The following is a 25,808-nucleotide window of genomic DNA, read 5'->3' on the forward strand; positions in this document are numbered from 1 at the left end:
TAAGAGAAACACTAACAGCAAGAGATGAGACTCAGCAGCAGGTAGTATGCATGGTTTTCAATCAATTAATAATACTTTTGATTTAATCCCTTATTCACAGTCTTGTACACTCAAAAAAGGAAATTATTATCTCATCCCTGCATTCATGAAAATCCATCAAGAATTCACCATTCTAGTAATGGTGTAGTAATAAAAATAATGAGTTTGCAATCTGTAATAATTGTCATTAGAAATTTTGTTAAAGGAGAAAATACTATCATGCTTTACTATGGGAAAAGAAATCTTTAAGTAGTTTCCTTCACACTCTTGACTTTTTACTGCAAATATTAGCTGAGGTGAGAAAGTTAATAAAACAAATGTGAATGATGCATTAATAGTGCACTTTGAAGCTAAAGTTTCAAAGAAAACCACTGAAGGAAGATGCTTAGTAGATTTTCTAAGACTTTTTTATCCCATACAAGGTGAGGAAATGGATATTTTAAAATATTTTTATTGCATGTAAAAATAGCTCTTTTTAACTTCTGGGCAAAAATACTTCACATGTAGGATACCACCAGCACAGAGCTGCTGCAATGAAAATCCATTATGCAAGGGTTTTTACTGGCTAAGTCTGAGTAACAGGATGTGCTCCATGAGTTTGATTCCAGGCACTGCTCAGTTTTATGGAGTTGTGCCAATTAACCAAACCTGAAGAGCAGGATAGTTAATTTGTTGCTTTTTGTTTTCTTTTTATAGTAGTGGCAACTATTTGTCAAAAACAGACTTGAAAGGAACTCGTTGAAATCAAGTGTTCTGTGATAACTCCTTTCTGCCAGCCTGGGTTTAACTGTATTCGAGCATTAGGATCAAAATACAAAGTAACCCATTGCAAGCTATTTGTTGCACTCTATTCCTCTGTATCACAGCTGCTCATCCCTTATCCGTGGTTGATCTAAAACAAAGATCCTTCCCCTGCAACCCCAGCACTCCCCCTGTCCCCGCTGTGATAGCTGAAGCACACACTGGGTCAGGCAGTTTGCGCAAACATCTCACACACAAGTTACTGTTCTTGAGTAACAACATGTCTCGAGTTGTTGATTTAAACTGTAACAGTACTTTCTGCTACGGGATTTTAATGCTGAGCACTGCACACCTTTCATTTGGAGCTATTTATTTTTGCTTACCAAACTTCTCTGTGTGCATGTAATGTTGCCAGTTAATTGTTACCTCAGTAAGACTCTTGTTCTCTCAAAAAAAAAACCCCTTAATTATTTTCCTAAGTAGATACACCCATGTCTATCCTGAAGAAAGTCTGTAGGGTCAGTGGTAGTTTAAGGAGTTTGGTAGCCCTCCATCTATTTGCCTTCTTGCCCCCAGTCTCTTTCTTTGGTTCTCTGAAACCTTTTCCCTGCTACTTCATCCATGCTCAGAGTCCACAGTTTACTGTCCACAGTCCTCTCATTGCACCTCCTTCTTCCTGTTCTTCCATCCAGATTTTAAGAAAACTTACAGTCCCTTCTTTAACAGTTCCTTTTGTCTAGTTCCTTGCAGATTTCACCCTTCCTTCCTTCCTTCCTTCCTTCCTTCCTTCCTTCCTTCCTTCCTTCCTTCCTTCCTTCCTTCCTTCCTTCCTTCCTTCCTTCCTTCCTTCCTTCCTTCCTTCCTTCCTTCCTTCCTTCCTTCCTTCCTTCCTTCCTTCCTTCCTTCCTTCCTTCCTTCCTTCCTTCCTTCCTTCCTTCCTTCCTTCCTTCCTTCCTTCCTTCCTTCCTTCCTTTCTCTGAGGATGACACAATTTCACTATTTGACTTGAAAACGCTGAGGAAATGGCACACTGTCCCACCCATGGGGTTTTTCTTTGCTCTAATTCCCTACATGGACCTTTGCTTTCAACATATCTTTCTTCTTTACATTCTCACCATCTGGAATTGTAACTTGGACTCTGTAGCTTCACTATTCCTAAAGTTATCATTTCATGACTTTGAGAAACCTGTCTTTTGAGATGTTTACCTTTTCTCTACTCTTGAATTATTCCCTCAAGTCTACTTCCATTATTGCACATTAGGATACCCAACAAATATCAGGGCTTTAATAAATAAACTCTGCAGCACTGCCTAAATGCCACGTGGGCATCTCAGTTTTGGTGCTATGGCCCTTAAAAATCCTTCTTCCTCAAGCCCACTTGGTGACCACTTGTAAAAACATCCACTCTATGTCCAAAATAGATGGATGGTAGTGATGGAGTTGAGTCACTCCGACCCAAACGTTTAACATGTGATGTTATTTCTCTGTGGATTTTATTTTAATAAGTTTTGATTCAATTTGCCCCCCATTTAACACTTTTCTCTTAGAAAACAAGCAGTAAACACGATGAGGGACATTGTCATGGAGATTATCGAGATAAAGATAGAAACAGGTGTTCAGAGAAATAACAGCCTCAAACTGTTCTGGTAGATTTTGTTATGCCTAAAGAATTACATGAACAAAAATCTTGGAGACTCATTGCTTACTTTAGATATGGCAGTTTACAGGTCCATACACCTTTCTTACACATCAAGAAATACCTGTGAATGAAACGTGTCATCTTTGCTTGTTTTTTGGTTTGGTTGGTTTGGGGGTTTTTGGTGTAGGTGTAATAGTCCAGACCTTAAGCCAGCAAGAGACACTGTGTGAACTCTGGTCTCCTGTTAACAAGAGAAAGGGTAAATCCATGTCTTAACATGAAGGAAATGCTGAACAAACTCTTCTCACTTTGGTCCCTTGCAAGGGACCAGTTAGCTTCTGATTACCGCAGAAATTCAAATCACTATTTACTTAAACTCTACTTCTCATTTCTAAGGCTCTGACTGTTCTGTTACTCCTCTTCAGTAAGGTATCTTGTACTTCTCATTTTTCATCTTTTCAAAACCAGCAAGCAGAACAAGGCTGAGCGCCTTGGTATCCCCACAGATTAGATGGCTAATCCCAGTTTTATTTTTACTTTGATATAAGGAGATTTAATTTTCTGGAATCACAGCAGAAGTAAAGCAGAAGGAAGTAAAAAAGCAGATGGATAGAAAAATAAATTTAAAAAAAAAAACTTGTGGGTGAATCCAAATCTGTCATTTTTAAGTATCACATGACCAAGTGTAAAGTATTATATTAAATAAGAATAAGACTTGTTAATATGTAACCTGAAACCAGAACCCTATTCCTAGCAGATTTGATCCAGTCACTGAGATTAATGGAACATTATATTCACTTAAAGCTGAGTAAAATAATCAAATAGTAAAAACATTCAAACTAGATATTTTCCTATTGCTTAAAGCATTTAATTAGTATTTTTCACCTAAAATAAAGGTAAATTTCTTTCTGTATCAACTGTACAACATATTTTACATTTAACTGGGAGGTCAATGTGAGATTCAATAGAGCATATTTAATCTATATCTATATATTTACTCTAATATAATTCCACAGCTTTTTATTGTCACCATCTTTTTCTATTATTACTTCTGTTTGCTAGCTTTTGTTCTTTTGTTCTTTTTTACTGTATTATGCTAGTTATACTTGGCAGTCTTCAATTATAGCCAACAATTTATTCAGTGTTTCCTGAAACAAATGCACAGTACAATTATATCAAGTCAGAAAAATGTATTTCAAAGGCTCTGGGGTTTTTTCCAAACTCAAATATTGGGATTTAGTAAGTTAATCTATACTTTTACCTTATAGGGGGATTATAGGGGAAAATTACAGGGGAATATTAGCCATACCTACCCAAAAGGAAATGGATCTTTATGAAAAATTGTATTAAACTACAGCATTCAGTGTGAATTTACACAATATTATATGGAGTCTTACCCACTGATTAACATTTCATAAGGAGAGAAATTTCAGAAATGCAATGTTCTAAGATAGAAATGTCAACATGTCATGTAAAAACATGTCCTTTTTTCCCCTCTGAAAATTTTGTTCAATGAGGTAATTGTATTTTATATTTTCTTTACAGTTCTTTAAGTAGAAAATAGACTCAGTTTTTCCAAGGAAAATGCATTCATCAACCAAAGTATTGTTTTGTTTTCATTTCAATTTTAACACTACCTGGGATTTTTGACCCAATTAAAACAGAATGTGCCTTCTATATTTCCTGTGATGTGATAATAAGATGATGCCTCAAAACCTGACTCACATAATTCCCTCAAAAACTATTTACTCTGCTGCAGAAAAAATCTTGCAGGTAAAATTCATCTCCAGTGAAAGTTTGGAACTCAGTCTTCAACTCGCCCATGCCCATTTTTCTGCAAAGGCTATCCAGGTACGAGCTACATTTTCAGATACCAGTGGGCTTACTGCCATGTCACAGGAAAGTAAGCAGTGAAATTCCTAAGACACAATAACCTTCACATATTTAAATCTGACTTAACCAGAATGAAGTTTTAGTCTTCAGTGCTCTTATCTGTAGCCTGTGTGTGTGCAGTCTCCACACCTGTGATACACACATCTTTGATTCCCATTATTTGACCTCTTGGCTGTTTCCTTCAGCTCAGGAAAGACAAGTGCTCAATTTCACTCCTTGTTATCACCTTTGCTACTTACTCCCTTCCTCCCATCCCTAATCCTCGCAACTTCCTCCTGCCACCCCCTAGCTGTCAGCACAGTTTGCTTTGTCACCTCCTCATCCCCTCCGGAGAGGGATGTGATGAGTGTGGAATAGGTGCCAAAGCTGCTCTCCAGGGCCCTCTGCAGCAGAGTGGCTCAGAGCAGCTCATACAGCACAAACAAGGCTGGCTGAGATGTGCTATGTGCAAGGTAAATCCTTATATATATCTACGTTGCAGTGTAAACATGTTTATTTATATAGGACTGACAAGTTAAGATTATTGTACTTCCATAGAAATTGCCTGAAAACTGTGCTTGACAGGTGCCTTGTAGTGCAACAGGGTGTAAATAGAAGTCTGACAGTCCAAATCACTATTGCAGCAGAAATCCACAAAGGCCAAAATAATAGCACTTATTATTTCTCCAGCTGTGTCTTTAAAAAAAAACACAACTAGAAGATAAACAAACAGAAACATAAAAGTATGAAAAAAAAATGTTACAAAGGAGTCATAGTGAGCAACCGCCACAAAAAGGCTTAGGCACAGGTTGGTGGAAGCAGTAGCAAAGCATTATGATGTAGCAAATAAAAGCAGCTGCCCATGATTTCAGTGTCTGTAGCAGCAAGCACACAGTGTCATCAGGCTCAGCCTGCTGGAACAGAGGGCACAAAGTTCCCTTTCTCCTGCAGCCTGCAGAGCAGCAAAGAGCAGCCCTGACAGGAGGACAGGGCCAAGCCTTGGGCTTTGCTTTGAGCTTGCTATTAGAGAGCTGTGCCAGAGCCTGGCAATGCAGAGGGGTTCAGAACATCAGGGGTAAGACTGGTAAACTTGTAGGCAAGGACATACACAGCTTGGGAAATGTTTGTGCTTGTGTGTGTCTATTCAGCATAGACTCTTTTATAAGTATATATTTAGGATCTCTGCAGAAGCAGCAAAATCATTAAGGAATAGTCAGCTGTATGCTTTCACTTAATCATCTGTGGGATGTTTATCAGGCTTTCAGGAGAGTCATCTAGGCAGTTTTTAGTTTACAGAGACAGTAGCTGTTTGATTTACATTGGAACTAGACAGTTGATTATTTATGAACACGTAGTTCACTGCTCTCAACAATGCAATTGCTTGCCAGCTATCATTAAATCTATCAGTAGTGACCAACCAACACTTGATTTGCTCATTACCAGATAAAGCACCAGTACAGATTCATGTACAAACCAGATACAGACTCCACATCACCCAAGTCAGGCAGTGCTGACTGCTGGCAGACAGCAGGAGGCACGTGGTCAAGTGAGGCTGTTGTTTTATGACCAGTGGAAGAAGCTGCCATCTGTACAAGTGAGGGAGAGTGTCTCTGCTCACACCCCTAAAAATGAGTGATTTCTAGATTAGTCTGACTGGGACTCTGCTCTACCTGGACACTGTCTATATTCTTTCCTTTGGAGATTTTCAATCAGATCAGTTTGTTGATCACACTTATTTTCATCATTGTGATTCCAACACCTAATGCAAAGGTAGAGCGGGAGTAAGCACTGTGGGACAGTGGAAAAGGCAGTGTTTGACTTACAGTGATTGCAGCCTCTTTGTAATGGTGTAAAAGACAGCAGAAATTTGCTGCCACAATGGACAAATTCTTAGATGTCCAAGTAAACAAAATAATGGGAAGAAAGGATGGGTGGGGAGACAACAACCAAAAGCTCTGCTGTAGGATTGTGCAGGGTGAAGTGCATTCCTAACTGTGATCACAGAGGTAGTTTTTGCAGAACACATCACATTATTACTTGACCATGCTAATAATCATCCATTGAAAGCCCTTTTCACAAACACAAGTTACTCCTGTCTAAGATGCTACAAATGCTTCTCTGCAACCTTTTCTTAATGACACTGCCTGTAAATGTTAACTAACAGAAAGCTCCAGAGGACATTTTAGCACTTCAGAACACAGCATGTGGACCACTTGGGTGTCACTGGGACAATGCTGATGACTTGTTTCAATAATAACTATACTGATGGTAAGAACAAAATTAAGATAATATGGAAATTTGTGGAAATGAGATGTGTTGATGGAGGGAAATGTTCAGAAAGGGAGTATACCAGAATGAGGCTATATTAAAATCAGTAACAGTGTGTTACTTGCTCTGCTCTTACATTATTTCCTTTTATCACTTAACCATTGTCTGCTAAATAAATGACCAAACAGACCAGTTCATTCTGCTAAGTAACAGACTAAGTCTGCCTTTGTGCAGACTCCCTTCAGTTTTTAAAAGAAACCTAATTGAGGAAAGACAAATATGGCTGGCAAAAAAAAAATTCTAAGAGCTTTCCCCCTTTTAACAATGGCATTTAGAAAAATTATGAACTTAAATTTCAACTGTGTAAATTTTCAGCATCAACTGAAACAGCATTATACACTGCTAGGTTACTAAAATAAAGCATTCTGTAATTCCCTATTTCAATTTGTAGTGTTTATAAAATCAAAATTGATCCTTTTACAGGCATAGTCAGAAGTGCAATTCAGACATACAAGTAAGAAGGTGCACAAACACAGTATTCCCAAAAGGAGGCTTTCACAGGGTCATATTTTTGTGCTAAACTGATTCTGGAGAAGCTGCAGATAGCCAGAGTCAATAGCTAAATCCCCTGTCCCACACTACTACACAAACACAAGTCTACACCTGAAGGCTATCGAGCCACTGCTCTGCCCAGGGGAAGGCTGTGTTCCATTTACTGCTGTAATCTTGGCCCTTTTTCCTGCATTCATTCTTCCACTTTCATGTTTGCTGTCTTCAAATGTCTTTAGAAAACCAAGCCAACCTCAAAACCCTCTAACAGCATCTTTCAAGTGTCATTTATCTTCCAGATTAAGGGTTGTTCAGTACCCTGAATTTTTCATTGTTCAATTCATATTTGATCTGTACATCCTGGTCCTGTGCCCCCATCTACTCACTGCACATGGCTTGACATCTGCCCCACTCTTTTTGAGAGGGGAATCCTGTGCTGCTCTGTTTCTCTACAGTGTCTAGGCTTCAATGCCAGACACTGAGTTGACATATTTTGTAACCACAGCATTACAGATAAGAGTAAAGTTAAAAATAGCAGGTAAACAAAACCACGGCAAAAGGCGACCCAAAATATTCTCATAATGTGCATCGACATAAAAATATAACTACTGATTAGCATGTCAACAAGAGATGAAAAAAGAATAAATGGCCCCCATGCCAAGATCTACAAGTTGGATTAGCCTGGGAACAAACTAAGAATGAAGCAAATGACAGATATAAATAGACTATGAGCTGTAGCACTCTGCTCCATTATGAGATAATTGGAAGAGATAGATAAGGGGGAAGTCTAAAGTGAACATCATGTACTAAAATTTTTATAAGGCATTTCAAAAGGTTCTCTAGAGGTTGATACTGAAGGTAAAAAATCACATGCTCATACAAAGGAAAAGAAGTAAACAACACAAAAATTAAACAGGTTCTGATATATCATAAAGTGAGTGCCTATGATCAGTAAAAATACTGTAGAAACATGCCTTTTTTGTATTTTTAATATAATAAATCAGCTTAAAAGTCACAGAGGAGAAGAACATACTGAATTAGAAGGTAACAACTTGAAAAAAAATATAGCACAAACCCCTGTTTCATAAAGGAATGTACACATAGAACAGAGAGCCTTCTAGTAGAATAAAACAGGTAACTTATTGACATAGCAAAGCAGAGGCTGGCTGCAGCTATAAAGCAGAAATAAAGCAAAGCAAAATTAATCTTTATTTGCCTTGAAACCAGACAATAAGAACATAAAGCAACAGCATTTAATAAATATTTTTCAAATTGTATACATCTACTTAGTTGAACTCAAAGGAATTGTGAGTCAATATACTTTAGTCTCTTTCTATGGTGTGGATACATTAATTGTTTAGGTAAAAATATGTTCATCAATATTTATTAACCACACTCTGACCTCTGTGCATCTGCTCATAGAGATGCTAAAAAGACCCATATACAATTGCCCCCTAAGCAATATATTCTGCTACATTAAATGAGATTTTTGCTGTTTGTCTCGCCACAGGCTAAGAATTCATCTTCATGTCTCATAAAGCAGGAGCAGAGGTAAGAACTTTGATTTTTGTGCTCACTTTTCAGTCTACATCCCTTTGTTATAAGGAAATTAGTCTACTTCAGTAGCTTTTCAAGCTCAGGTTTCCTGATATTCTACTGCATGCACCCCTTCCTAGGATTTTATCTTGCAATGCAAGTGGAGGGTATATATTTTTAACAAGGGAAAAGAAGTATGAACAATTTCCAGGATTGTGCAGCTTGGAAAATCAAACAGTTCCAAGGCCTTTAATAATTTTTCTTCCCTTTCTAATAGCTCTATCCATCTTTTTCTCCTGGTACCTCTGTGACTGAACTAAGGGTCTAAAATTGCATTGTTACAGCTGGAAGTCTGAAAAATTATCTGAAAGGCAATGCCAAGCTTAGGACTTGTAGTTTACCAACTTCACTGGAAGAGCAGGAAAACAATGGTTCTGTTGCTACCTGCATTTTACACATCCAATCCACTCATTTTATCATAGGCACTAAGACAAAACATGCCCTTCTCTTGCATGTCTTTGATTCCAATCCCTGCTGTAGCCTGGGCTTCCCATGTTGTCTGTGGTCACTTGCTTATTTCAGCACTCTACTCTCCAGCTCTAAAAGGTTTCCACAAAAACGACAAACAGATAAAAGTTATAAAATCAGGCTCTCATACCTCAGAGTGCTGTGAAATGTACATCATAATCAGTAAAATGTGAATGAAACAGTCTCAGTTAAGATGATGGAGTGTAAAATGCCTTGTCTTCAAAATCGTCCAGATTCTTATCACTAATGAAGCTGTGCAATAATGGCTGACTTGGGGGAATTTGATGGGAAAGCTGCAGCAAATTCAGTCTAGACTCAGAGATTAAATAAATTAGTCTACCTGGATTTTTGGTTTTGTTTTCCTCAGAATCTTTTTTTTTTTCCAATTCTGCACAGTTGAAAAGGAAATTAGTATAATTTATCAATAGACTAATTTTATTCCAGTTGACTGTATTGAACTATTTTTCCTCTGGAAACGGAAAAATGTGTCTCAGATATATTCAAATATACTGTTAGATAGCATTCCTACTGTATTTATGGAGTCTATCTATGGCAGTATTTCAGCATTTATCCAGCAATCCCACTTATGCTGCCATATAATGGGTGAGATGATCAAATACCAATGAGAAATTTTCTATACCACTCTGGCTTTTCTCTATCATGCCTTTAAAAATCACCAAATTTTCAGTGAAGCTGCTGAATTAACTTTAAACACATATGACTACATTTTTTTTTATTCTGAAGACCAACTTGACATGTAATTTTTTTTTAATGCTTATCTTTGTAACATTCTATCAAAATCTCAGCAGGACTTCAGAGTAAGATTTAGATCTTCTGTCTATGGTTAAAGAGCTATGTAGTAATTTATAGAGACTTCTTTGTAAGGTTAATGAGAGCAGAACTTCCTCTTGCCTACCTAAATGCCACCTACTTTAATGCTAGCTTATCTCTGATGATAAATTACATTTTAAAGTCAAGTTTTACACACAAAAGAAAGAATATTTCAGTTTATTATTTGGCACTGTAAACTTCAGCCTGGGGTGCTTTCCAAATTAAAATAAAATACTGGTCATACTTTGGTTCTTAATATTATTAGTTTCCCAGGCTCCTGATACTCCAAATTAGCCAGTTTACATTCTCTTTAAATAATACTTGAAATGGGATCTGGTGCTAAGGTTTGCAAGAAAACCAAGTGCTATAATATGCAGTTATTATTTTTGTATCTGCTTGTTGTTTAGCATTGGACTTGTAGAGAGGTTGTATTTACGTAAGCACCCAAAGCACCTCCATCCTCAGAATACTGAATAACAACAAATTAGCATATTCTTTTCAACATTTTGACTGATACATGTCTTATCTGTGAACCTCTCAATCTCCTAGAATATTTTTAGATTGTCAAACACTGGTGGCTAAGCTGTCACCTGAAATACTCTATTTAGGAACTGACAGTATGCATTGCCATTTAAAATATAGAAAATAAGAGGGGGACACTGGAAGAATGCTCCATGAACTTCAATACAGGGTAGCACAGGATGGTTTCCAATTATACATGGAATACATATATTCCAATTCCAACTACTTATACGTGCATCCTAACTCTGTAGGGGCTGAAAATGTAATCATGCATTTCTCATGACTCATTTATCAAACTGAGACTTACAGTAATAAACTATTATTTCACATTTGATAGTGAAAAATTCAGTACAGAATTTACAGGACTTTTGTTTCAATTGTGTTTCTATTTTACCTATTATGCCTATATTTATTCTAGTGATAAAGGCAATTGAAGCTAGCTTTGAGATTTCCATATATTGGGAAATCTCTGCAGTTATAGCTGCTGCCTTAATAAGTTACACTGGATCAAGGTGCACTAAATGAAGTTGATGAGATGTCATGATACTGTATTGCCTGGTACTTCAATGGAAAAAAAAAACCCTCTTCTACTAAGACTGAGACCCGTGAAATGAACTTCTCTTTAGAAGGTGGTACTCAACATGAAAAGATGAAAATCTTCCATATCTGCCAGGACACTTTCTGGCTAACTCTCTTCATGTAGATTTAGTAGGTGTACAGTATTTCAGTGACACATAGGGAATACAACTCTAGCCAAAACAATAATGCACACTAGTGATGGACAATTAGTACAAATGCACTTTAGGTGGCATGGCAATCTCACAGGTAAAACACTGGTGTTTGGCTTTCACAGTTTCACAGTTTCAACTATAGATCTGTTGGAGGTGGAGTGACTAGGAAAAGAGGAGAGCGTGGCAAATAAGGAACAGAGCTGCTATTTGGGTTTTTAATTTATCTGTAAGGAAAACACCCAAAACAATAGACAAAGAGGTTGAAATTTTAGAGCTCTTTCTTGATTCTAGTCATAGTCAGAAGTATTCCCAAAGGAGAAATATCACTAGTTAATAACAGCACTCCTAAAGGTAATGATATTATATTTTTACTATTTTTAGAGTTTTTAGTAACTGAAAATATTACACCATTATCTTTCAGATCATATTCCAAAATTATGTACTGACCATTGTCACAAAACACGCAGCAGCATGGAATAGCATTACATGAGGTCATCTAATTTTTCCTTGCGTGTTTATTTCTTCTCCAAGCTACATTTTTCCTTCTAGCTGGAAAGGATTAGGTAGGATGCAAGACAATGACATCATGGGCAATACATAAAATTAGTTTAAAAACTTAAATCTTTTTTTTCTGTACTCTGCTCGATTCCCCACCTGTCCACAGGTTTACTTAGATTAAAAGTATTTGTTTATTACAGGGCAAGAAATTATGGGAGCCATGCCTGATCTGGAAGGGAAAAAGTCATAAGAAGTCAAATGAAATTTGTCAGGAACTTCCCACAGACACCTTAACAAGCCTAGAAAGAACTTTTCTGAGATTCCATTTATAGCTGAAGTGTTAAAAAGTGAAAAAGAAAAAAAAATTATACCACATATGCTTTTTACACATGCCCAGGAGCAGGGTAACTTTATAAAAAGGAGTGTCTTTTTAAAGTTACATATTGAGACAGTCCACATATGCAATCTGGAAACACTTAGACAACACCCCAAAATATGCCATTAGAATGCCAACAACTCTGAGAAGTAATACTGGGCTGAATATCAGATTATAGCAATTTTCCTGAAGTGATGGGAGCTGTGCACAACAGGAGAGTATTTTAACAGAGAAATACAAAGAGAAGGAGAATTCAGCAAAGACTCAGGAACAGACATAAACCAAAAGCCCAGTACTTGACAGGAGGTGCCTCTCCTGATGCTCCCCACAGAGACAGTCTCTCCTCTCTTCCACAGATAAAGGTTGTGGAGACTCCCCTTCCTCTACCAAATCATCAGGAAAAGAGTGCTGATGACATTTCCTGCTGATGACTCCTTCCAAAAGAATTGCACCTTGATACATATCTGTCTTTATTCTCTAGTACTTAAAGCTGCTTTGGCTCCAATGATGACATCCAGATGGAAGATAAAATATGTAGGATTTCTGAAGTAATACTTGCAGCTTCACATACATATACAGTGCAATATATCTGACAGTGGATTGGAATGGATTCCTTCCTTTCAAATGCAGCCTGATGCACAGATATGATTATTGTTTTACATGGAAAAAAATTACAAAATTTTCATATAAATTATAAATGTCTCATTAACGAGTGGCAATGATTCAAGAACTCTGAACGCTTAATTGAACAAGTGCTTTTAAAAGTCACTATTACCTCTAAAATGTCACCTGTCTGATTCTACTCTCTCCACAGCTAACAGGGTACACATAATTACTTACTTCATATAAATCTCAGTCTCCTTATTCAGAGTGAGCTATTACACTTCCTGATTAATCATACGACATGGTTTTAATTATCTCTTCATTAGTTTTAGAAAAATTTAAAATATCAAATTTCACAATATTTTAAAAGTTTAATTCTGTCATCTTTATTCATATTAAATAACACTTAGTACTCTCTGAAGTAAAATGCTGTTCATCCATTTTAAGGCTGGCAGAATAGTTTGCCCAGTATTTAATTTTTCAGAATAATGACGTCAAGCTTTCAAAATGTGCCTAGTGTGTGCTTAGAAAATCATTTAGCAAGTGCCTTCAGAATACTGGGATAGTCAATGTAAACACTAATTTTTTTCCCCTTAAATATAACTTCCAAAATGAATGCATAAATTTCAGATTTTGTTGGCTTTTTTGACAGGTTATTTAAAATCTCTTTAGCTAACTGCATCAGTGAGGTGGGTCAGGACAGGTGTTGTTCTGTCATCTTGTTTGCAAGTCTGACCTAGGCCTTAGTGCTGATCAGATTTAGGTGGGATATGTGGATACAACAAGGAGAGAACAGGGTGTATGGATGCCAGGAGGTCTGACAGCCAATTCTCCAATGTCTAGGGTGATACAAGAAAGCACAGTAATATTCCCACAGTAATATCCCAGTATTCCCAGCTCTCTCCGTCTGGCCACTTTTGTCACTGCAAAGTGGCTCTGCCATCCCAGAAAGGGAAGGAATTTCTAAATGCTCAGTTCAGCTTAGCCTGAAGTCAGGTAGCAGCAGGGTGCTGCAGAGCTCTGTGTCCTCACTCATCTGCCTTAGAAGAAGACAGCCACCTTATAATCTTGATAACAGTGATCTTCTAACAGCTTGTTCTTATCTGAAATTAGGAGCAAAACCTGAGGTCTTCCACAACACTCTCAGGCTAGCCCATGCTGTATCACAGCAGAGTGCCTTGTAGAGGCTCCTGAAATTCTCCTCTCTCCTACACACTCAGAGGTACTTCCTCCATAATCTGAAACATTCCCAGCAGCCAGCCTTCTTCTTCCTACATGAAATGCTCTGGCTACATCACACTGAAATCCCAACATTCTGAATCACCAGCTGAGCTGGTCACAGTGACTGCCACAATTAATTGTCTTAAATAGATTCATAATGTTGCATGAATTTAACTCACTTTATTGTTCTTTTCTGAACTCAAACTGTGATTTGTGAACTGCCAAAAAAAATAGGAAAAAATGAAGGGAAAACTAATCAAGACTTTAAAATTAACTCAGTGCATTTTCAATGTTGTTTGTACCATTTTAGCTAAATTGTAGTTTTCTTGCAATCTGTGGTCAGTGCTGGTACAAATATAAATGATCATGTGGGTCACTGTTTGAATGCAGTCCTCAGTGTCAGTGAGACACAGGATATCTGCAATGGCTCTGGTGAGATTAGCTTCTCTCTGATGAGAATTTTAGGTGGGTGAAAAATCTACTTAAGATTTTGATAGTCTTTATAAAATGAGGTTGACTAATCAACATCTGCCCATTACAGAGTAGGTCGCTCTACTTTTTGTGTTTGTATTATGTTCTTTGAATTACTACTGAGAGAGCAAAACAGTAATTAAACTGTTTTGGATAGGACATTATCTACAAAAATTGCTTTTCAAAAGGTATTTGTTGAACTGAAACCCCTTTGAGCAACGATCAAATTCTAGATTGCCGTACACAGTGAAAACATGGCTTGCCCACTTCTCAAAAGGGAACATTCAGCTAAATATAGAGCTTAGCCTTCAGTCCCCCTGTTAGAGCTGTCTCTGCTCCATGGTGAGAACTACAGGGCAACAGTGATGTGTGACCAGTGCCCTCAGCTTCTCTTGAATTTGGTGTGAAGATGAAAAACTATATCCCATTCCAGGGTCAGGGAATGTTGTATATCAACAGCTGTTATTCATAAGTGACAAGTATAACCACAGTTTTCCATTTGCAGTGCAGCAGGTTGGTTTTTTTTCCCATGGGCATTTGGTTCAGATTGGGTTTGGTAACCCTGGTTTTGTCTGTATTGCAGTTTCCTTGAGCCACAAGGGCAAGAGAAAACAAAGTGAGAAAGACATAAAACCTCTAGAACATTTTTGGTTATTCAGAACAATTAATTAGCAAGGCCATTTTTCAATGTTTACTCCTCATTACATATTTTAACAATCACTATGCTGTGAAGGAGCTCTGTAACTTTAAGTTATAAATACAGCAAATGCCATTAACTTTAACATCACAGAAAGCTAAAGGGCAAAACAATTTTCTTTACAAAATGCCGAAGGGGTTTGACTCAGGGTACAGAATCCAGGAGGGAGGGCCAGACTTTCCTGGCAGAGCTAGCCCACAGAGAGGACTGCTGCTCAAACTGTGTCACTGTCCCTGCTAGGCACATGACCCTTGTGCTGGTGGCTGCTGGAGATGCAGTTATTAATGGCTAAATCTGGCAGGAGACTTGTCACACCCAGGCACAGGGGTAGGCAGTTTTCTCTTTTTTGCTACCTCAGTAGATAACTTGCACTGATCACAATCTAATTCCTTCCTTCCACATCTTCCATAGCTTGGTACTTGGCAAGGCAGGCACAGAAATGACAGACTTGGCAACCTGCTTTCCACCACAAAAATATTGCACTTCCCAACAGGTATCTCCCTAAGTGGAGACAGGATTTGTCCCTCAAGATACCTCTGAGTAAATAATAATATCTCTGTTTTTATCTGTGAGGATAAACACTGGGTTTTGTCTCCTAATGACTGTTTCTGTTTTATTGCTACTTCCCACCAGGAAGTTGACTGCTAACATAATTAGCAGATGATTGCACGGGGGAGGCTGAAATCTTTAACAGCTGTTTTAAAGCATTCTGCACCAAATATTCTGTGCTGCAGAATACTTCCAGCTCTTGAATGGCATTCTCTCCAATGACACAGATTATGGGACCATGGAGTGGAGCCCTCCAGGAAGACATAACTTGTTCATTTGCTTGGAAAAAAGGTGAAGAAACCACATTTAACGTGTTTAGTGGATTAGTACAAGCATTTGGGCATACTGTGTCAGAATTCAGATAAGATCACCTTTGATTGTGAAGTCTAGAAACTGAACGTATAGCACAGCAATGGTTAGCAGATTTTACAACTTTACTCTTTCTATAAAAGAAAGTGCAGACATTTCTGATGCTCCAAGTGATCTATTTCTTTGTTACAGGATAAAGGGAAGACAATATGAATCAATCCTACCATTTCTTAAAGAAGAGTCACTATGAAAGAAAGGCAGAGTGCAGCACAGAACTTACTATTATAAAATAAATAGTCTTAATCGTTGGGTGTGATAGAATAATAATCATAAAATTAGGAGTGAAAGAACTGCTTTAGCTCCCCATGGAGTGTTATAGAGTCTGCCAGATGTAAAGTAGTATGTGTCAAGTTGTAGATGGAAAAATAAGAGCTTTAGCAATAAATCTATAATTAAGTAATGATTGAAGTACCAAGTACATTTACAAACTGCACATCATGTTGTCCCAGAGGAGGAAAACTACTTGGTCTGGGAGAGTTTTCAAGATGAGACACTTAAATGGTTTGTGCTGTATAAAACTTCTGCTGGGATGTGCTACCAACGACTTTGGACAGATCCAGTCATAGCAGCACTGAAATTACTCTTTTCTTTCCGTGTCCTTTCCCAGTTCCACAGTGTGTGCTAGTTTAAGTGGAATACAGGAACACAGAAACAATGCATTTTGGCCTCTGTTGTTGTTGCAAGCAATATGGTAAAACACAAATTAGAATGGGGCTAATGGCACTGCCTGCTACAAAGCATTGCTTCTTCTCCTCTACCCACAGGTGTCTGATCTGTAACAGGGACCCAGTCAAGATCAGTTTAGAAGGATGGTGAGTATGGAAATATATTACCAGTTTACTTTCCTGGGACTGTGCTCCTAAACCTCCCACAAGAGTGTAAACTCAGGCCTTTTGCTTTGGTAAATGCAGACGTTTCATCAACATCAATATTTATCATAATTTTTTTTTAAGCAGTGAAAAAAAAATGGCCTGTACACACAGCAAGTTTTTTCAGGGTTTAGGGAAACTCAAACTTTTCAACTACTGCTATGCAGAAAAGCATAGCACTTGCTCTCTTAGAGAATTAGACAGTTAGGATCTAGAGCGATTTCAATAAAAATCAAGCATTTACATTAGAATTTATGCTTCTAAATCTCTTTATGGGTTTTGAAAATTTAGTTACAAGGGCAAATCGAGATAAATTTGACAATATCTGCTCAAGCCTCTGTTAAATGAAAGAATTTCTGTAAGCTAATGTTTTCTAAAATGTGGATGCCAAATTGACTAAAGTATTTCTTGAAGGAAAGAGGAGGATTATTTTGAAGAAACTGCAATAGAATTTTCTTTTGAGGAAATTATAATAGAATTTTTTGTCAAGTTGAATCTAGACTCAGTTGTTTTAAATCACTTGAATCAGAAACGTGTGGGCTTTTTATCCCTTTTTAGTTTAACAATCTCAGGTGATTTCCAAAAGGAAAGGCACGAGGAAGGCTTCACTCACTAATTCACACCGTGACAAATGACTGTTAAAGTGCCTTCTGAGATTTACAGTGGGGAGCTGTTCCTTGAAAGTCAGCAGTCAACATGAGAGCCAGCAGGATACAATTGTCCAAGTGATGTGTGGAGGTGTTCTGTATTATGTGAATCTCCTTCCTTTCCAGCTAGGTGGTAATGTGCATTTATGCAGAAAGCACACCAGAATGGAGGGCTGATTTTAATTTAATCCTATAAGTACTCAGTGTAAGAACAGTTCTTTCACAAAGGTAAAATTTAGCTCTATAGTTTTAAAATTGAAGTATATACTGTAGCAAAATGACTCAAATTTTAATCTCAATACAGAAGCAGGATTTGAAATGAATTTCCAGTACCAGTTAATGTTCTTGTTATATCTGTACAGAATAGAAAAAAAATTTACAGAATTGGAAAATGTAAATTTTTGTTCCATGACTGAAACTGTAAAAATATCTTGCAGCAGCATATAGAAAAGTTATGAAATGGGATGCTTTGAAGGTGGGGGTTGAACAACCCACAAGTTATCTGTTCATATTGTTTCCTTGGACACTCCAGCTGCCAAACCATTCCTGCAGAGTTCAAGACATTTTTGTCAGAGCAGGCAGAGGAGAATTTGAACAGTTCATCAGAATAAGCAGTCATGCTTCAGTGGTGAGAAACATTCCCGTCTTGCTAGAATTCACTAAACCAAATGAATGCAATTTTTATATCTTCAAGAGCTTCTAAAGAAAGGATTAAATGTCTGGGCATAAATGATTTAAGAAATGTGAGGTAAACTGTGCTCTGCAAGATACAAAAGGCCTTAATAAAAAGGCAGTGATATGGAGAGAATGTAAATGCTTTTAATTTTTAACTTGGAATTCTTTCTTTACACCTCTAGCATGCTGTGGCTTGACTGTTTTGAAGCACGTGGTAACTATTTATGTACACAAAAACCTCTTCATTGTAGCCTTCCCAAACTTACATTGGAACCTAAAAATAAACATTCTCTTTTATCCTCCCCTCTGCAGCAATTGACCAACTTTGAACATGTCACCTCTTCACCAGGTAGGATGTTTTCTAATTTTATTTGTGTAGCTTTTCCACACAGCTGGTAAGAATAAGGACTGATGATCAGTAGGGTTATGAAACATTTCATTGCATAGTTTATTATTACAATCACAATTTAGTGAAATCTGGCTGAATTAATAGGTGAATAATTGTGCTAATCACTTAGTTCCCCCTCTATTTCTGCTCATTTCCCAGCAGCCAAACTGAAAGGTAAATTTCATCATGAAGGTCAATAAACATCTCAGAATATCCAGCAAATCAAAACACTCTGTTTCATCTTCAGATACTTTCAATAATGAAAGCAAAATGTAAGATTCACAAAGGGATATTAGCAATATTTACAGAACAAGTGAAAAAGTCAAGGATCCAATCTTCTCTTTACCTTTAGCCCAGTGCCTGGGATATTTCTGTGGCCAGAGGAAACCTGAGCCATCACCCTACTTGCCACAGAATTCACCCACTTGACACACACACATGCTCTAGCTGCCTTGTAGAAGTGTTCTCTGTATAAAATGAGTGGAGTGTAGCATCAAACATCATCTCCAGTTTCCAAAGGGAACCAGGTTCCTTTGAAAATCTAGCTTTGCAAAAACCAAAACTGATTTTAACGTCCTTTTTTTGGAAAAAAACCCAAACCATTCAGCAAATTCAAGAATGCCAATAAATCATTCGAAGTAGCTTTCTTACTGAACAAAATCATTCGTCAAAGATTCAGCATGTTCTTCTGAATGTGCAACATCTTTTTTGAACAACTTTTTTTATGAAAAATAATATACAATCCAATTTGGCGGTTTGTGGAAGATGACAGCCCAGAACCCATCTGTTACTGAAGCCAACTGCAAGGCTGGCTATGAATCTAAGCTATGAAAGCAGAATTTCTGGGGGGAGGGAACAGAAATGCAAAAGCAGTGAGATGGATGCTACTGTATTGAAAAAATACAGGAATGGTATCAGGTAAGGAATGGATCATGAACTAGATAGCTAAAAAAAATGTCTGAGTGAAGCTCTACTATAGAAGTCCCCAAGAAAAAAAAAATAGCTGTTTCCAAACAGGTAGAGATCTAAGAACAAAATTCCCGAATGAGAGTTCTTTTATAATCAGCTAAGCATTTTAGCACATGCGCATTTTATCAATTAACAGAAACATTTAAAAGAAATAGGTGATGAAACTCTCGCCCTAAAGAAACATAACCATTAAGGTTTCAAAATTGAACTATGATTATGTCAGAAATATATCTTTGAACAAAAAGAGGAGAGGTCACATAATTTCAGTCATATTAAACACTACCATGACATACAATGGCAAACTATGCTATAAAAATGATTTGGTGACACAAAATCCTGGGTGGGAATAATTCCATCTCCTCTCCACTCTAAAAAACCAACAAGCATCTGAAAACCAGGAGATGGATCCTATCAGCAAAAAGCAAGCATTATTCCAGAAAGGGCAAAAGGGAATGAGAAAAGAGATCCCCCAAGGATAAACAAGCTGGGAAGATCAAAAAGAGAATGGAACTAAGACAAGACAGAGTTTGGCTGGTAAGAGACCAGAAGTTCACAGATGACACAGATGGAAAACCCTTAGCAAACATCACCCTGCCAGAGTCGAGAGCAAGTGGAATTAAAAAGTTGCAGTGAACTGGAAACAGGCAGAAAATTTTTGCAGCATCTCGGCCAAAGTCCAATAACTAAAATGAACTATCTTGATCATGTGCAGCCTATAGTAGCTATTAAGGCTACTTTAACTGTGTTTCAGTATTCAGATATTCCATTCATAGTTAACATCCATTCAACTGAAGGTTACAAACCCGACTATACTGCACACTGCTTAGAAAAGAATACAAAGGATGTGCTTCACCAAAACCAACCAAGAGCCATTTACCTAAGAGTGCAAAGAAAAGACAATAAAGCAGACAAACATAATATATTTTTGTGTAACACCAATCTTGCAAACTAATAGGAAGCTGATCTCAGGGTCCCCATAGGTCTGCATTCTTTCTCATTCAGTATTTCCTGGAAGTATGTCTAATATTCTAAACATTCCACTTGGCACTATTTCTATGCAGAGCATGCAAGCTTTTTCTATAATGGATAGTAATATTCTAGCAACATAGGAAGGAATGAATACTTCAATATTACATGATAGCCTCCAGTTCAGGAAAGTAAGAATCTGGACAGACAAACAACAGATAATACACAAGATCTTTGTAAGAATGGCTCTCCTTCAGTTACAGCTGGTATCCAAAAACACTGCTATGGTAACTTGCAGAGCTGGAGGAGAGCGTGCTGCTGTCACAGCCTCGTGTAAAACACAATCTTGCTTGCATTGTGGGGAATTCCCTGCACACCTTCCTACCACTGAGCAGCTGTGCCCAGCCTCAGCACAGACAGTGCATAAAGATCTAGAAAGCCATTCACATTTCTGTATTTCAGATTGTGCCAGAGATCTCTCTTGTAATGTTTGTTGGAATATTAATGAAATAATTAAAATTGACCGTTAATTTTTCACCAGTTCTTTGCTGGAGTTTTTAAATGGTAACCATGCTCTGGGAGACTTCTGTGCTATAATTCTGCTATCAAGATTGTTTTAAGGATTATTTACTTTGATTTTATTAAGTGCACATAGACCTGAAATAGATAATAGCTAAAAGGATGCTCTGGGTTGTGCAGTTACAGTATTTGCAATTTGAGACCAGATGATGCTTCTTCTGTGGAAGGTAACTTCATGAAGTGCAAGTCAAACAATTGGCATCTGGGAAATGCTTGACAGAAGTTTAAACTAGAGGTGGAAAAAGTGTAAAGCCCCAGAGTGATCCAAAAAGGTATACTAAGCATATTTTGTAAATTTTAGCCATCAAAACCCAAAACAAATAAAAGAAGTTGTTAAAATAAGAAAGGTTGTGGAGGTTTTTTCCTATTCCAGTAGGAAATAAGATGCAGGTGTAAGACGCTAAGATTACATTTTCTAAAATCTCAAAGAATCAGAAGTAATGACTACATTACAATACACTTACAATTTTTTACACAGTAAAAACATGCTTTGATAAGCATACTATTTAAGTCTCCATTAGGTAGTTACAATGTTGTCATTTCCAACCAACAGCATTCATTTTTGTGACTATATTAAGATGTCATTAACCATTTCATAACTGTCTGAATAAACAGCATTTGTTGAACTGCTTCAGTGAAGAGCATATTCTCCTAAACAAGGGTAATATTTAGTTACATATTTGCATGATCTTGTGATTATCAATCACTAAGAATCCATATCTCCTTAGAAAAGTAGTGAAAATCTGACCAATGTAGAACAGCATTAAAATCAAAAGTTTCTGACTGCCAAGTTAAAGACATACTCTGACAATTCAAATATATTGAATTAAATATGTTGCCAATTTTGCTTTTCTGACATTTGACTACAAGACAGTGTTAGTAGAGAGTGGATATGACACATAATTTTGCAATGGGATCATGTAATAGTCTGTTGAGACACAACGTTGTATGGTCCAGCAGAGTGGAATGATGCTGGTGCTGTTCACGAACGCTCTTCATTCAACATCTTGAAACTGAACACACATGCACACGGTTTGCTTGTTTCTTTCAATGTAAAGGGCTCTTTGTTTATGATTTTAAGGAAAACATTTGACTTGAAACAAACAAGTCTTTTTCTATCGGGTGTGAATAAAGACACCGACAGACTTGAAAGAATTCATAAAGGAATAAAATCATGGTAGTTGCGCCCATGCCTAGGATCCGAGCATGGAAAGAAACTGCATGTGAAGAAGCCTGGGTATAGGACAACGAAAGCATACCGCAGTTAGCCTTTGGACAAACGGCAAAAGCATGTTTTCTTCGGGACGTTTTCACAGGGACACGATCCTTACCTGCGCTGCTCCTGCCGTGCCGCGGGGCAGGGCACGGCTCGGCCGCCGGCGGGAGCGCTCCGGACCCGCGGGATGCCCCGCGCTGGCCCAGGGGCGCCGGCCCGGCTCGCCCCGGCTGCGGCACCGCAGCCCCAGCCGGCCCTCGCAGCCCCTTCCCGGCGAAGTTTCCCCCGGGGCCGCTGCCCGGCGCCGCCACCCCGCCGGGGACACCGCGCCCGCGCTCACCTGTCGTCGCTCTGCCAGCCCTGGTCGCCCAGCAGCAAGTCCCGAAAGCGGTACCGCGGCGGCAGCGGCGGCACCTCGCTGTCCAGGTCCACCATGCTGCCCAGAGAGGGGAAGCCCCGCCGCGCCGCCCGAGGAGCGGCCGGACCCGCCCGGGCGTGTAGGGGGCAGGAGCGGCGCGGCGGCAGCGGCGCGGAGCGGGCTGGCCCCGCACAAAGGCGCGGCGGGGCTGCCCCCGCGGTCCCCGGCGGCTCAGCGGGAGCCTCTCGGCCCCGGGAGCCAAGTCCCGCCCCGGGGGGAGGCAGGTGGCGGCGGGCGGCGGCCTCGGCGGCGGCGCGACCGCCCCCCGCCCACGCCCACCCTCACAGCGAGCGGGCGGCGAGCGCGCCGCCGCGGCCCACAACAAAGGGCCGTGCCACGGCCGGGCCGGCGGCACCGCGCCGGGCTCCGCAGCCGCCTCGCCCCCCGAGCTGCTCCCTGCCTGCTCCCCTCCCCCCGGGGCTGCCTCAGGGGTGCTTCTCTGTAGGCCCCGAAACGTGAGAAACGGGTGTCGTACCTCAGGCAGAAACCGCTGTGTTGGTGACGGTGCGGCCATCTGGGCACGGCTGGGGCTGGCACAGCCTCGGCCGCTGCCCGCGGTAACCGGGCACACCCGGGCACAGCCAGAGCTTCTCTGGAACGCCAGGAGCTCCTCTGAAACGCCGGGTGCAGCCCGCGGTAACCGGGCACACCCGGGCACAGCCAGAGCTCCTCTGGAACGCCGGGTGCTGCCCGCGGTAACCGGGCACACCCGGGCACAGCCAGAGCTCCTCTGGAACGCCGGGTGCAGCCCGCGGTAACCGGGCACACCCGGGCACAGCCAGAGCTCCTCTGGAACGCCAGGTGCAGCCCGCGGTAACCGGGCACACCCGGGCACAGCCAGAGCTCCTCTCACAATGCCAGGTGCAGCCCGCGGTAACCGGGCACACCTGGGCACAGCCAGAGCTCCTCTCTCAACGCCAGGTGCAGCCCGCGGTAACCGGGCACACCTGGGCACAGCCAGAGCTTCTCTGGAACGCCGGGTGCAGCCCGCGGTAACCGGGCACACCTGGGCACAGCCAGAGCTCCTCTCACAATGCCAGGTGCAGCCCGCTCCGCGTTCCGTCAATTTCTGAACCTGCTTAATTGCTCTTGGACTAGCAGGTGGTGCGGGCCCTGTAAAAGAGAAAAACCACAGAGAAGTTGAACTATTCCCATAGTTGAGATTTGCAGGTAATGCCTGTAAGCGTGAGACACTCTAAAAGTGTTTTAGACACGTAGGATCAGCCCAAGTATGGCAGCCTGGCATGTGTCACACAGCAATGTGCCCTGATGAGAATCCAGCTCTGAGCTCCATTCTGTGATGCACAGATTTCCTCAGGTAACCAACAGGTCGCTCAGTGCAGGACTCAGATTTCCTGTGCTGTTGTTACAGTCATTGCATCTTTCCTTGCTTCTTTAGCACAGAGCTGTTAAGCACAGCTTCGGTGACTGCTGTTTCTTTGGAGAGTTGTAGTGTAGAGTCCCCGGCCCTGTAAAACGCTGGGATCACTGGAGTATGATGCTTACCCTTTTTCACAGCTTGCTGCACTCAGCATTTACAATGTGCTTCTCAGAAAGCCTTGTTAGGTGAAGCAAAACAGATGTATGTGGCAAGAGTCCAAAGGTAACTTGTTCTTTGCTTTGGCTGATATAGGAAATAAATAAAATAGTGAATTATTCTGCATCCATGTTCTTGCCATTTTTACTATGGTGTGTTCTGAGGTCAGAGTTCTCTAAAAGTCTAATTTTAAAAAGTCTAGGATCTTTCTTCAGAATATTTGTTGTGTGCTGCCCGCTTTATTCTTTCTCAGTTGCTTGTCCAGTTAAAGGAGCTCTCTCTTGTAAGAAAACATTGTTTCCTTTCTCTGCCTGAGTATCTTTCATTTTACCAAAACATGAGGTGGGGTGAAGCCTGTATGTTATAATGTTTTGTTATAAAAGCAAAGCAGTTAAGGCTGACTTCAGTCCTTTTCTGAAGTCTATGAATCCTAGACTAGCTGGGAAATTAATGGTGTTTCTACTCTACCTTCTAGCAGCCTCATTAATTTTTCCACCTGAGTTGATTAATTTAACATGTGTTTTCATACTTGAGGAGCTAAGTAGCAGGAGAAGCTTCTGCTCTTTTTCTACCATGGAAATGCACTTCAGACAGGTAATAGCTGACTGGGAAATGAGCAACCTGGTGAGCAGTTGAGCAGAGCTAATAGAAAACAAACTCATTACTGAGGCTATAGTCATATAATTTATACAGATGCTTAATTCTGTGCTCCCAAGTAATAGAAACTCTTTGCAATGTAAAATGTGTTTTTACATGTCTGACTGTCCAATGCCTGATCCCTCTGAAAAGCTGTAAGTGTATAAAATTGGGCAGAAAGGGGGTTTTAGTCAGCTAAATCCAATATTTTGATTAGTAACTCAAAACACTTGGGCAACTTTTGTCTTCAAGCAGAGGAGACAGAGTCATCTGCTTGGAGACAGGTGCTGCTTATGAGCCATTATACTGGGTCACCGTGCTCAAGCCAGGTGTTCCTTGTTAGGTGTTTGTGTTAAAGAAAAACTGTGAGCCACACTCAGGAGCAAATGTAGGTTTGTGCTTTTGGGATGGTTCTGGCCCTGAGAAGTGTCAGGTGCATCTGTGACCCTGACTTAGGGACTGAAAACAGACTTCAATTGATCCATTCTTTTTTGTCGAAGTGGGTACAGCTGGGTAGCTCTCAGTAGTTGACTCTGAAGTCTGAGAAAGAGAGGGCATTTAAGAACTGTGTATCTGAGTTTACTGCTAGTGACTGGATTTAAATCCTGGATCATACTCAGGTACAGAAAGAACAAAAGAAATATTTGGTTTTTCTTTTTAGGTTACCATATTTTTGATGGTATATAGGTAAAACAGATGGAAGCAATGCAAATGGCTTCAGGACTTTTTGAACAATAGCAGTGTATATGGAGGGAAACATGGGTTATTAATAGTGTTCTTAATTCAAGATGTTCTCCCCTGCTATCTGAATTATGCAATCTTCTGTAATAAAGTAAATCAGATAAGCAGGTTAGGTTTTGATATTTTG

At 39.7% G+C, this 25,808-nt stretch overlaps 1 protein-coding gene across 2 annotated transcripts in view; it reads right to left on the reverse strand.

Annotated features, from left to right (window-relative positions):
• Positions 1 to 22,926, reverse strand: part of KCNT2 (potassium sodium-activated channel subfamily T member 2) — a 115,078-nt gene extending 92,152 nt beyond the window's left edge. For both annotated transcript variants that reach the window (XM_054515724.1, XM_036387642.2), the window contains exon 1: positions 22,690 to 22,926. In XM_054515724.1, coding sequence (XP_054371699.1) covers positions 22,690 to 22,784 — 95 coding nt within the window. In that variant the 5' untranslated portion in view covers positions 22,785 to 22,926. The remainder of the gene's footprint in view (positions 1 to 22,689) is intronic.
• Positions 22,927 to 25,808: the final 2,882 nt, after the last annotated feature.

The sequence above is a fragment of the Molothrus ater genome, chromosome 9, assembly GCF_012460135.2.
Source record: "Molothrus ater isolate BHLD 08-10-18 breed brown headed cowbird chromosome 9, BPBGC_Mater_1.1, whole genome shotgun sequence".
In the NCBI taxonomy this organism is placed as follows: domain Eukaryota; kingdom Metazoa; phylum Chordata; class Aves; order Passeriformes; family Icteridae; genus Molothrus; species Molothrus ater.